Raw genomic sequence first — 12,500 nt, 5'->3', positions numbered from 1 at the left:
GTCATCCCTGCATCTTGTCCACTGCCCTGAGTCAGAAGCAGTGTTGCGCTACATGGTCTACCTCTCCTCAAGTTCACCATGCTCTTTTATTTTTCATTTTTTGTCTTTCCACATCTGGACTCTTTTTTTTCACTTTATTTCGGTTGCCTCCAGGCTATTTCATTTACTTCCATATCACCTCTTTGGTAACAAAGGGGTTTAGAGCAGTGGTTCCCAACCCCAGGGTCGCGACCCAAACTAGGGTCGCGAGGGTGTTTTTGAGGGTCGCCAGAGGGTCTTTAATTTTTTTTTCATTCAAGTTTCAAATGTATTTAAATTCATTGTGCTAGTAAATATAAACTGAACTATAAAAACGAAAGTTTATAAACATTATGCAAGTACGTAGAAATATAACATGAAATGGTTGAATTTATTATTACAATTAGGGTCGCGACTCCAGGCTAAGAGTGGATTTAGGGTCGCAGCCAAAAAAGGTTGGGAAACACTGATTTAGAGCCTATCTTATCCGATCGCTTACTATCAGGTGACATTTATCTCCATGGCAACAATCTGGTTGTGGAGTCTGTGAATGCCTGCATGCACTCAGAGTTGGAAGTTCACCCAGTCTTTCCCAATCCGCTCTTTTAGTTCACTGTTCATGGATCTACGTTCATTACCCTGAAGGTAAACAAGCAATGATGCCACGTGTTATGCTTGTGTCACATTGTATGTAAACATACAACGTTGCCACATTTCATACAAGAGCCATTGTCTCAACTCACATTTATTTCTAAACAGAAATGTAGTAGCACATTTGTAAATAACACAAGAAACCCACAGTCGGAGAAAATAAACCTCGAATGAAAGAATATTCTATATTTCGGCTACAAACTGGTACCCGAAATATAGAATCTTCATTCACTCGAAGTTTATTTTCTCCGACTGTGGGTTTCTTGTGTGTCACATTTGTTCATTTCAGTAAACCATATGCTCGATGACCCAGTCTTCTTACTTCGTATAATGCAAATTATTTTTTCATCTCGCCTGCAGGTACATGGGAATGTCGCTGTTGCTGTATGGTGTGGCTTTCGTGGTGTTGGTTGTGGTGAAGTTACTCGTTTTGATTCGCCTCTACTATTGCTGGGGGGTACGATGGAGCGACGCCAATATCAGGATGGACGGCAAGGTCGTCGTCATCACAGGGGCCTCAGCAGGTTAGGCTGGTCTTCTATCTGCTGTACTTCTCTTTGTTTCATTTTTTCCTTCCTTCTTTATTTTATTTCACCCATGCATCCTTTCTTCCTCTCCTCCTTTTCTTTCTTCGTTTTTATCTTAAATTCTTTCTTCTATCTGCTGTTCCTCTATCTGTTTCATTTTTTCCTTCCTTCCTTCCTTCTTGATTTTATTTCACCCATGCATCCTTTCTTCCTCTCCTCCTTTTCTTTCTTCGTTCTTATCTTAAATCCTTTCACTCATCTTCTCTTTCATTCTTCCTCCCCCTCTTCATTTTTTCTCTCTTCCTTTATCTTTTTTTTTATTCAATTGTTCCATTATCTACTTTTTTATTTCTGTATATGTCTTTATTTTGAGATTTAAATGCACACACATATTATATATATACAGTATATATATATATATATATATATATATATATATATATATATATATATATATATATATATATATATGTATGTATATATATTGGGAAAGAGTGTGAACACCACCAGACTCAATTTGAAGGATTTATTGTACTCAGCGTTTCGATTTCCGTCCAGGAATCGTCCTCAGGTGTATGACGGATACATGATGTGAACTCATACTGTATGTGGTCCGTGGTGTAACTGGGAGAGGATCACGTTCATGACATATATATACAAGTGTTTAGTAGAAAGTAAGCACTGGACTCGTCGTAGATAGAGTTTAATTCCGACGTTTCGAACCCTGTCCAGGGTTCGTCTTCAGGGATATCCCTGGACGGGGTTCGAAACGTCGTAATTAAATTCTTTCTACGACGAGTCCAGCGTTTATTTTCTACTAAACTATGGTCCCTGGGTTCCAGCTATTCTCGAAAATATATGTGTGTACAATTTGATAAACATAACTGTGACAAAAAGAAAAATGCAGTAACAGTGAAACCAAAACAAAACACACAATAAAAGCGTAATAAAACATAACGTAGAGGGAAAGTTTGAAAAGGATGGGGGAGGGGAAGTATCCGAGCCTGCTCAAAGGCGGTGAATAAAATGTATAAATGAGGTGATAAATGGCCACAAGTGCAAGCGGGTATTACCCTCCTACTCTTGGTCACACCATCACGTAATATCTAGCCTGCCGCAGGCTGTTTGTCCTACCCAATCTCTCCCTTGCCCTTCTGTATGTGGAGTCGAGTGTGACGGATCTGTTGATGCTATTATTGTCACTGGCCCACGCTTCCAAGAACAGCCTACTGCCTCTCTTGCTGCTCTTGTACAAAACATCCCCTCCCCGCCAATCACACTCGTGCTGATGTTCATTATAACTTCTGAATTAACAAAAACTGAGTACTTGTCCTCTGTTGATTTGTGAAATTTAGATGTTCTTCCATTCATAATGCTTTCAACCCTGTCGCTGGGATTTACGACTTCAGTCGTTCATGAGACAGGAGGGAGGAGGGAATTCCAAACACACCAGAAACACTAAAAGCATCTTTTTTCTCTGCGTTTTACTTCAACATTCATTCAATGTGCGCAGTAAATAATAATCATTATGATAATGATCTTGACAGTGATGATACTGTAATGGCAATGCTGATGATGAAAACAACAAAGACGACAACGAGAACGGTATTATCAGTAATGGTTTTAACATCTTCCCACAGGCTTAGGCAAGGAGACGGCACGTGACTTGGCCAGGCGGGGCGCCCGGGTCATCATGGCGTGCAGAAACCTGACGAAAGCCGAGAAAGTTGCAGGTACTCAGATTATACAAGTACAAAGCCCTCACCAAACTTTAACATTAGGTCAACACCGGCTCAATCACAGTTTACCCCTTTCCCTTACTTTTCCGTCAGGCTATTGTTCTTGTCACTTCTTTGGTAGCCTATTTCCATCAACTCCTTCGATACCTGATGGTATTTTGCCTTTTATTCTGGCTGCCGAAAGGCTATTGTGTTAATTTCTCTGGCATTATGGTAAGCGGGGCAGGGAGCATAATGGCGTCCTTGACTCTCGCCTGTACTTCTGTTTGCAAAAGAAAATTGTAAAGAATGGTTGGAAGATACATGTATTCATTTAAATAATTTTTTTTGCTACCAACTAAGAAACACTTCCAACAAGTAGTGGGGTCTACAGGATCAGACTAACTAGGACGTTGTTGCTGATGTAAATGGTGGTGTAGATTATCTATAATGTGAGCATGTAGAAGTACCCTTTTTCATTTCCTAAACTGAATATATTTTGTTATTTTTAAGAGGACATCAGGAAAGACACTGGGAATGAACTTGTAGAGGTCCACCTTTTAGATACTTCGTCCTTGTCCTCCGTCAGGAACTTCGCCAACAACTTCGTCAAGAAGGAAAAGAGGTAAGAACCATCTATTTAATATCTGACGGAGGCTTCTCCTCATGCCAGTGGAATGATCTGACTCGAGTTAGAAATAATTAGCAGAAAGAAAATTATCTGCCAAGGGACAGGCTAATCGATGACTATCGCTCGATAATATGAGGAATGATAATTCCATACTTTACATTATGATCAGTGTTATGTGACTGCTGTATCAACCTCTTTCTACTGGACGGCAGTTTTGTTTGATCTATTACCAGTTTATTTTATTCACCTTCATGGTGATAAACCCCTTTCATACTGGGATGGGAATTTTCTCTTTAATCCGGCTACCAGCAGGCTATTTCATTCATCATCAAATCATCCCCGCTGGTAACGAAAGGGTAAATGGTGTGTGCGTCATTTCGATGTCTTCTTATGTTTACTGACCCACGACAGACTCGACGTCCTTATCCTGAACGCCGGAATCGTCGGGCCCAAAGACCTCACGTTTACGGAAGACGACCTGGAGTTGACAATGGCGACCAACTACTTCGGGCATTTCCTGCTCACCAACATCCTGCTCGGTAAGTTGAAGTGATCCTCCGGACCAGTAAGATCGGTGTCCTTTTACTGACCCTCGAACCTGAGTTGTGACATATCAGAACTATGCAAATATATATTTTGCTATTGAATAATAACCGTTACCTCCGTTTTCATTGACTAGAAACTCGAGGTCCCGCATGAGGCTGTAACAGTCTTGAGGCCTTTCCATAGATCTTTCTGGAAAGAAACGTTGGACTAGTGTTTGTGTTGGACTGTTTCTGTCGTCCGCTTATAGTAGTAGGAAGAGTGGAGCAGTCGCAGCTCTCCTTATGTGAAAAGCTGGAGGAAACACAAAGTTGATAGAGAGAGGTCATGGGCATATAGTGTTAGGTTACTACGGTACATAATGAGGTACACTTCAGTGAGAGAAAGGAATGATCTAAATTCAAATTTTCTCGAGACTGTTCGTTGAAATTATAATGCGAGGTATAGTCGACCAAAGCCGATGTCTTGGCTGTGGAACACAATTCTTTATGCAAGAAAGACAGAATACACATTTAATATTACGACTAATTTTGTTTATATAACACAATTTAAAATTTACAGAACAACAATACCAACATCTACAGACACCTACACATAGATATGAGAGACCTAACAGTATAAATAATGTTATAGTTCCATAATTCAAGTTTTAGCGGGGTGGCAATATTAATAAAGAAAATGACTTATAGTGAGCGGACTCTACAAAGAACGAATCTTCAAGGTATGACCTTGCTACAGGCAGAGTCATCACAAGCTCGATTGTCAGTGCCCCAGGGCTGCATGTCCAGATGAAACTGAGGCTGATGATGGGTTTTCAAGATGGTTGGCCGGGAGGTCTCTCTGCCAGTCGTCTTACAGGGCCATTACTTGCAGGTACCCATCGTCAATCCCTTTTGCTGTTTAAAATCTAACACATTTGTAAATACTGTAGCTCCAGGACCAACATGGGTACCTGCAAATGGTATTCCTTCGAGATAGCTATCAGTGAAAACCATCTTGCCGCTCATCTTCAAAATTCATCAACATCCTCATGGTCATTTGAAAGCACAACCCCGAAGGACTGATACTGTCTACAGACTTTGTAGTTTTTCTACCTCATCACATAAAGAGTAAACAAAAGGTTACTGCTAACCTTCTGCTACTAAAAACTGGTGACAGAGAAATAGTCCTACATTAGTACAAGACGGTTACCAATTCCTTTTTTTTTCCTCCAAGAAATCTATTGGTCTATGAGAGGGGTAAGTAGATTTCCTCTAGTGAAATTCTAGGCAACAGTTATTACAAAGGATTACAAAGGCAAAGCATGCCGACAGGAGACCTTTTGATCCATATCTAGGTCGGATGCAAAAAAAAAAAAAAAAAAAAAAAAAAAAAAAAATATAAACTAAAATATCTAATAATCAAAGGTATTGGTTAGTCCTCGATAGTGCTGGGCAAATATCGCTAATTTCAATATCGAAATTACCGACAGTTTACCGGTAAAAGACTCGTGAGGTAGTAGTGACGTCACAAGTTCGAGTCGAGTTCGAAAAATCAATGTTTTTGTCCTTTAATAAGCTATATCTCTGGTTCTATTTTACATATTGTTTTTATTGTTATGTCATTGTAAAGGGAAAAGATCATACTTTAATTGGTGCTACTATAGTTTGCTATCTACCGCGCGAGTGAGTGAATGGAGGGTGTCTGAGGGTGGGTGTGGTGTATACATTTTCGTTCGCGTGTCTGCATGCATGGGTTCATGTTTGGAGGTGGTAGTGGTAGGCAGCTACCGGTAAAGTTACAGGTTTTATCCAACAACCTTAACGATAGCTTACCGGCAAACATTCTGCTACCGTTAAAGCTTCGTTAACCGATAACTCGATAAGCATAACATTCAGAGAGCGGTAAGCACGTCTCGGCTTGGTGGTACTGAGTGACGGTAGTGACGGGCCCAATGCCCCGCTAATTTTACCGGTTAAACTTTTACCAAGTGTACCGCTAAGGTCTCGGTCATTATTTTTACCATTAAAACCGTTTTTTTCGGCACTTTTTTAATTTCTCAAAATAATTAATGCTATTTCTGTGATCAGCATACGAAACTCTATTAATTGTGTAAGTTTCATAAAAAAATTCCGCGTGTCGCCAAACGAAGGCCCATATTCTTCGTTTGGCGACACGCGGAATTTTTTTTTTTATTAAACTTTCACAAATAATACAGTTTCGCGTGCTGATCACAGAGATAACATTAATTCTATTGAGAAATTAAAAACAGTGCCGAAAAAAACGGTTTTAATGATAAAAACTTACCGAGAACTTAGCGGTACATACTTGCTTAATGATAAAAGTTTAACCGGTAAAATTAGCGGGGCATTGGGCCTGTCACCACCGTCACTCAGTACCACCAAGCCGAGACGTGCTTACCGCTCTCTGAGTGTTATGGTATAGCTTATCGAGTTATCGGTTAACGAAGCTTTACCGGTAGCAGAATTTTTGTCGGTAAGCTATCATTAAGTTTGTTGTCGATAAAACCGGTAATTTTACCGGTAGCTGCCCACCACTAGTCCTCGATTTGCCTTCTCGCGTACAGTTCCAAGCAAGTTTCGATTTTTATATACCTTTCCCTGGCAAGAGGTAACAAATTGACAGTCTCCACACGGGAGCCCAGGATCGAGACTTTATTGTGCAGAAAATATTTACAAGGTTCTGTGTTGAAGGACAGCTTAATAACGTTTAGTTTTGGTCCTTCTCTGGTGTTTTGTCTGGGGCTTATATCAATATAACATACAACAACAGTCTTCAAAAAAACCTTCATTCGTTACTCCGTAGAGGTTCTATCCATGAAGTTGCTCTCATACAATTTTGAAGATCTGCAGATCTGTTGTTTCCCAAAAGACTTCCACAAGGCAATCCAAGAATATTTCAGACCTGCAGCTCAGTCTCATCCAGTTTTGTGTAGAATTTGGAATCTTTCACAAATTACTTTATCTATTACTTATATATTTCACAGTTCATAAAAATTAAATTTATTGCCTATAGATTATCTACAAACTTTACCTTTGTAATTTTGTAAAAAATTCTATCACATACGCAAAATCTTTTTAGTTTCTCTTGGCAAATATCTTTGCAAATTGCATCTTGAGGCCTAGCCTTATAGGTAGCGGACGAATAAGAATATCTTGGTATCTACATGAAGTTCATCATGGACATTGACATTATTGACTCCGATTCCAGTTTATGTTTGTCAGTCGATCGATTGCTCCACAAGGCATCGCATCGCCATCATTATTCCAATCAGTTTGAAGTTCTCACATATTTTCCAATTGTAGCTGTTATACTTTATGACATCTAGGGTCAGTTTCACATTTTCGTAGCATTTTCATGTGCATTGAATGCCCTATAGGAAAGGGAGGTTTCTTATTTTCGTTGTGTAACAACATTGCTTTGATACTTTTCTTAGATGAGTCTGAACAAGTGCCATTAAGAAGGGAAATGCCCTTATGGTATACAGTAAAACAACTCGTCCATTCTGTTGCTGAAGGAAACGGTCATTCCAATAAAATATGAACATTACAGTATAGGTAAACTGTCTACATCACGGTCAGTGTTAGTGGAGTATGGAACAAATATGCTTGGTAAAATAAATCATGGTAATTTATTTCCATTTCTATTCCTTGACTTGCCTTCTGCTGGTATTTTTTCTTGTACCTCTCTATACTCGTTGCATTGAGAAATGGCCGTTAGGGCGGAGCACTGGGAGTCCCCCTGTGTTGCCACATATAATTATTTTATAATTTTACCTTATTTTATAATTTTATGTTATATTTTTATAATGTTGCCACATATAATTATATTATAATTTTTTGTCACACACCACCACTGAGGTAAAAATCAAAGCAATGTTTTCTATACAAAGGTTTCGTTTCCTCGAGTCATAGACATGGCATATGAGCAAGAGAGAGCGACGTTGCCGCTACATCTATTCTCTGGCCCCGCCCCCCTCACACTGCATTCAGTGTGAGCCGTGTTATCTGTGGAGATGTGGCAGCACCGGGAAATCTCCTAACCCCGCCTTAGCGGTCACTTCTCATTGCGCTGACTATATCTTTTGGCTGCTCTTGAAAAAAAGGTATCAATTATGGTTACATTGCAGAGTAATTTTTTCGGCAAAACGTTGAACCTCTCTAGAATATAGGTACCCAGGATATACTAAAGAGTTTGTGTAATTTATTCCAATTTCATTTAATATTTATTTTCGTTTTTTTTTAGATTGCTTAAATGCGTTCCCAAGAGATATTTCTATTTATTCAGTGCTTATTAAGAGAAGGGACAGGCCATGGAACATATTTCTGTGCACGCTTAGACGAAATATATATATTTTTTTCCTTAATAGTGTCTTCCATCCTCCATTTCTCTCATTTGTTTATTTTATCCCTTCTTTTTTTCTTGTAATCTCTTTTTCTGCCTTTCTTCCTTTCTATATATATATATATATATATATATATATATATATATATATATATATATATATATATATATATATATATATATATCTTCTTGCTCTCACCATTTTTTCCCTCGTGCAGGTCTTCTAAAACGTAGTGCACCGAGTCGCATCGTTATCGTCTCCTCCGACTCCCACAATTTGGATTGGGGCTTTGATATTGACGTAAGTGAAATACAGTTATCTGTTGTTTATGAGACCATATTAACCACATATATGATGATTTTATGATGAAGATCAGAATTTATCTCCATGTATCTGAGAGCTTACGGGATTTCAGACTCAGATTTTTTTGACGATGGAATAAGAACTATCCTGAATATTGGAGAAAAGTTAAAGTACCCCCTCCATATTCTTAACCAATGCTACAATACCGCCAAGAAACGTTTTTACAATCTAACGAAGAACAAGAAAATCACGATAACATTAGGGCCTTTATTCTTCCTAGTCATGAAGAATTTCTTGGTGTTGTAAACGTCCTTTAGAAATTAAATTTCAAAGTAGTATTTGAATATGACCACACCATCGAAAGAACCCTCAGAAAAAACAGCCCGCCTAACAACAATAGTGTATGCAATTCCTTGCCAAGATTGTGACGTGTTTTATATTGAACGAACTGTGGAAAAAAATTGTAAACAAGGATCTCCCAACATAATTATAGTGTAAGGTCTGCCCAAGAAAACAATGCTTTATTTCAACATAAAACGTTAAATAACCGTCAACCACTTACGAAAAGAACGAAAAAACGTAGCGACTGAACAACTTCACACAGGGCTTAATGACACCCTTATGGATCGATAGCCGGAGTTTATTTTGGAGTAACGTGATCGAATCTTGTTTAATCTCAGGCGCATATGACTGGACATTTCAAATGTGATCAATTGTTGATCGAGTTGGTGACCAAAAAACTATCCTCCAGATTGAACCATATATAATCAGGTCTGACCGAGAAGGCGATCATGCACCTCATTAATCGATTGATTGATTGATTGACATTCCTCCCCCCCCCATGTAGTTTCCTTATGTCCGTGTTCCTTGCTTTATATATATTTAACCAAACTTGTATCTGACTTAACATAAGAATGAAGGAGACTGCAAGAGACCATAAGGCCTACGCCAGGTAGTTCCATGTCAGTTACCACCTATCATCCCCATCCATAATGTTGTCTAATCCTTTCTTAAAACAACCGATAGTTTCAGCGCTCACTATACGGTTACTAAGTCTATTTCATTGGTAAACAAAGTCTTGCCCATTTCCTTCTTAAATATAAATTAGTCCAATTTAAATCCGTTACCGCAAGTCCTGCCCTGTTGTCTTAATATGATGACCTTATCTGTATCTCCCTTGTCAAAGCCCTTAATCCACTTGAACACCTCTATTAAATCACCCCACAATCTGCGTCTTTCCAGAGAGTGTAAATTAAGGTGCTTAATCCTGTCTTCGTAAGGTAAATTTCTGAGCCCATTTATCATTTTATCATTTATAATTTTATCTTAATGTCTTCAAGTTTCTTTTCTCCGTGGTGATATTGCATAATTTGTTTCACAGTAATGTAAAAACCCTGCATATATTTATATATACATATATTTTTTAGGATCTTAACAACCGTACTAGGCCCTTCAAATCCACGTGGACCTACGGATACACTAAACTGTGTAACGTTCTCTTTTGCAAGCAACTGAGCGTCTATCTAGAAGAGGAAGGTCAGTGTACTGTATTCCTTCACAGTCGAATTCTTTCTAGGTTCCCTTTTGTCGTACGTCAGGCAACCACATTCAGCTGATTTTTGGGCCGCGATCTGAATGGGATCGATATCCTGGTTCAAACAATCAACTCAACAAAATCATCTGAAGATTGCCACAAGGGAATAACTACCCCCCACCCCCCCACCCCAATATTTTGTATTGGTGTTTATTTTGGTCCTTCCAGAAGGCCCTAAATATAACTCTCCGGAGGGCCTTGTATATATATTTTTTATTCTCACGTTTACTGTCTTCATGTAAGTTTCTATGCATTTCATATTCGATGGTATTAGCACCTCCCCAGCGTAAATGTGCTCAAGACTCCTCATGAATGATCTGGAAAGTTTTATTTCCAGTTATCTAAATAACAGTCGAACCATAATTATTTCTTAAGAGCATAGTTCATTCTAATCCTTATTTTAGCTATCTGTTTTCAACGTTTGATACCATTTGCCATGAGCTTGTTATCTGCATAGTTCTTATTTATGCAATTTATACATTTTTCTTAATTATCATGCAATCTGGAAGCTCATGATTATGGGTACATCAACATCATCGTCGTCATCATCATCATCATTATCATCACCACCACCATCATCATATTTATACATAATTCTAAAATTCTACAGATATTTCACACATTACAACACATGAGATTCACTATCTATCTATGTACCAAGAGTATTTTTCCCCTTACAAGGGAGGTAGCTAAGTCAGAGGCACGTACCTATTCCCACCCATTTTACTTCCCTCCACCACCCTTTTCACCCCTCCAATCTCACTCCTCACACTGCTAATATAATAATTCTCATATTTTTAGGGAGTTTCTCAGGTTCTGTGAGGATCTGCTGCTGGAAGTCCACAGCTAGACATAGAGACGTCAGTTCTCTAATTCAAACAAACCTTCACCTCTTGTAAACAAAGATGCTGGGGCAACTATACTTTTAAAGGTTTTCAGCACATGAAGTGTAAAATGAACATGTCTTTTGCCTAATTATTCTATCCCCTTAAAGCGTAGAATCATATATCAATATGGAGTAGCGTACACGAAGTAGACACAGATCACTAACACTACAGTTTCAATCTTACTCAGATGTATGAGACAATTCATCTTCTTATATACATATAAACAGTTGATATCTTCTCCATTAGAAAAATTCCTACTATAGCTTCAGTCTTACTTAAATGTATGAACTAATTCATCTTACATACACATCACAAACAGTTGAGTTCTTCTCTATCAGAGTAGAAAAAAACTACAATCATACGGTATATGAGAAAATGTTGATAAGAGGGGTAACTATAATATTTTATCCCATGTCAACACTAGCAGTCACAAATGAAATTTCCAGCGATATATATATAAACTAATAAGCATTTAATATTATATTTTGACGAGACTGAATGTCATATCTTTAAAAACAGAACGTTGCAGAAAGGTCTACATTGATCTAAATTCACGTTTACATGTAATATATTTTCTCCTTTTATTCTCATCACATTCTATCGTCTTGCTATGAATTTCACATAATATTCTTTTTCAGTGATAAATTTGCACATTCCCTTGTCTCGACAACCGTTTCTTTTCCGTTTTTATTAAAAAAAAATGTTGTTTGCTGCACTGACTTTTCCTTTTGCTCTATTCTATCTCTTCCACTTATTCCCCCCAATTCGCTAATTTTTATTAATATCTTCACATCTCGTTTCCTTTTCTTTGTCTTTTGATTCTTCTTACTTGTTGCCTACACTAGTGAGAAATAAAATCATCCAGTTTCAATTCGTTTCATCTTTCAGTACTTAATCAGTAATATCCATAGAAGAAATGGCGTGACTGCTCGGACAGACAGTCTATGGAACAACAACAACAACAACAACAACAACGACAAAAACAAAAAAAACCACCACCACCACCACCACCACCACCACCACCACCACCACCACCACCACCACCACCACCACCACCACCAACAACAACAGAAATGGAGTCGTATAGGTTATAAAGAAGGTAGCAGAACGGAGGAATAGTAGAAGTTTCAAAATAATATTTTTTTCTGTGAGAGGAAATCAGTCTCTTATCGTGAAGGAATGCTGAGTGACTTGGCTCGAAGGGATGTCACTAGATTCAATAAAATATTGACTTTATAAATCATCCTGTCAAAGCCTCATATTGGGTTCCAGATTTCTTTCAT

General features: G+C 38.2%; 1 protein-coding gene across 4 annotated transcripts in view; it reads left to right on the top strand.

Moving 5' to 3' along the window:
* LOC143021351 (retinol dehydrogenase 13-like) overlaps positions 1-12,500 on the top strand; it is a 23,169-nt gene that overhangs the window by 6,895 nt on the left and 3,774 nt on the right. For 2 of the 4 annotated variants that reach the window (XM_076178783.1, XM_076178786.1), the window contains exons 2-7: positions 1,030-1,193; positions 2,837-2,929; positions 3,428-3,539; positions 3,957-4,084; positions 8,651-8,733; positions 10,164-10,272. In XM_076178783.1, the coding sequence (XP_076034898.1) occupies positions 1,030-1,193; positions 2,837-2,929; positions 3,428-3,539; positions 3,957-4,084; positions 8,651-8,733; positions 10,164-10,272 (689 nt within the window). Of the gene's footprint in view, positions 1-297; positions 664-1,029; positions 1,194-2,836; positions 2,930-3,427; positions 3,540-3,956; positions 4,085-8,650; positions 8,734-10,163; positions 10,273-11,131; positions 11,262-12,500 lie in introns of those variants that run through there. The other 2 variants (XM_076178785.1, XM_076178784.1) reach the window with 2 other exon arrangements.

Source organism: Oratosquilla oratoria, chromosome 42 (genome assembly GCF_046742065.1).
Source record: "Oratosquilla oratoria isolate Oo_2021 chromosome 42, ASM4674206v1, whole genome shotgun sequence".
NCBI classification, from domain to species: domain Eukaryota; kingdom Metazoa; phylum Arthropoda; class Malacostraca; order Stomatopoda; family Squillidae; genus Oratosquilla; species Oratosquilla oratoria.
This window is presented reverse-complemented; position numbering and strand designations above follow the sequence as displayed.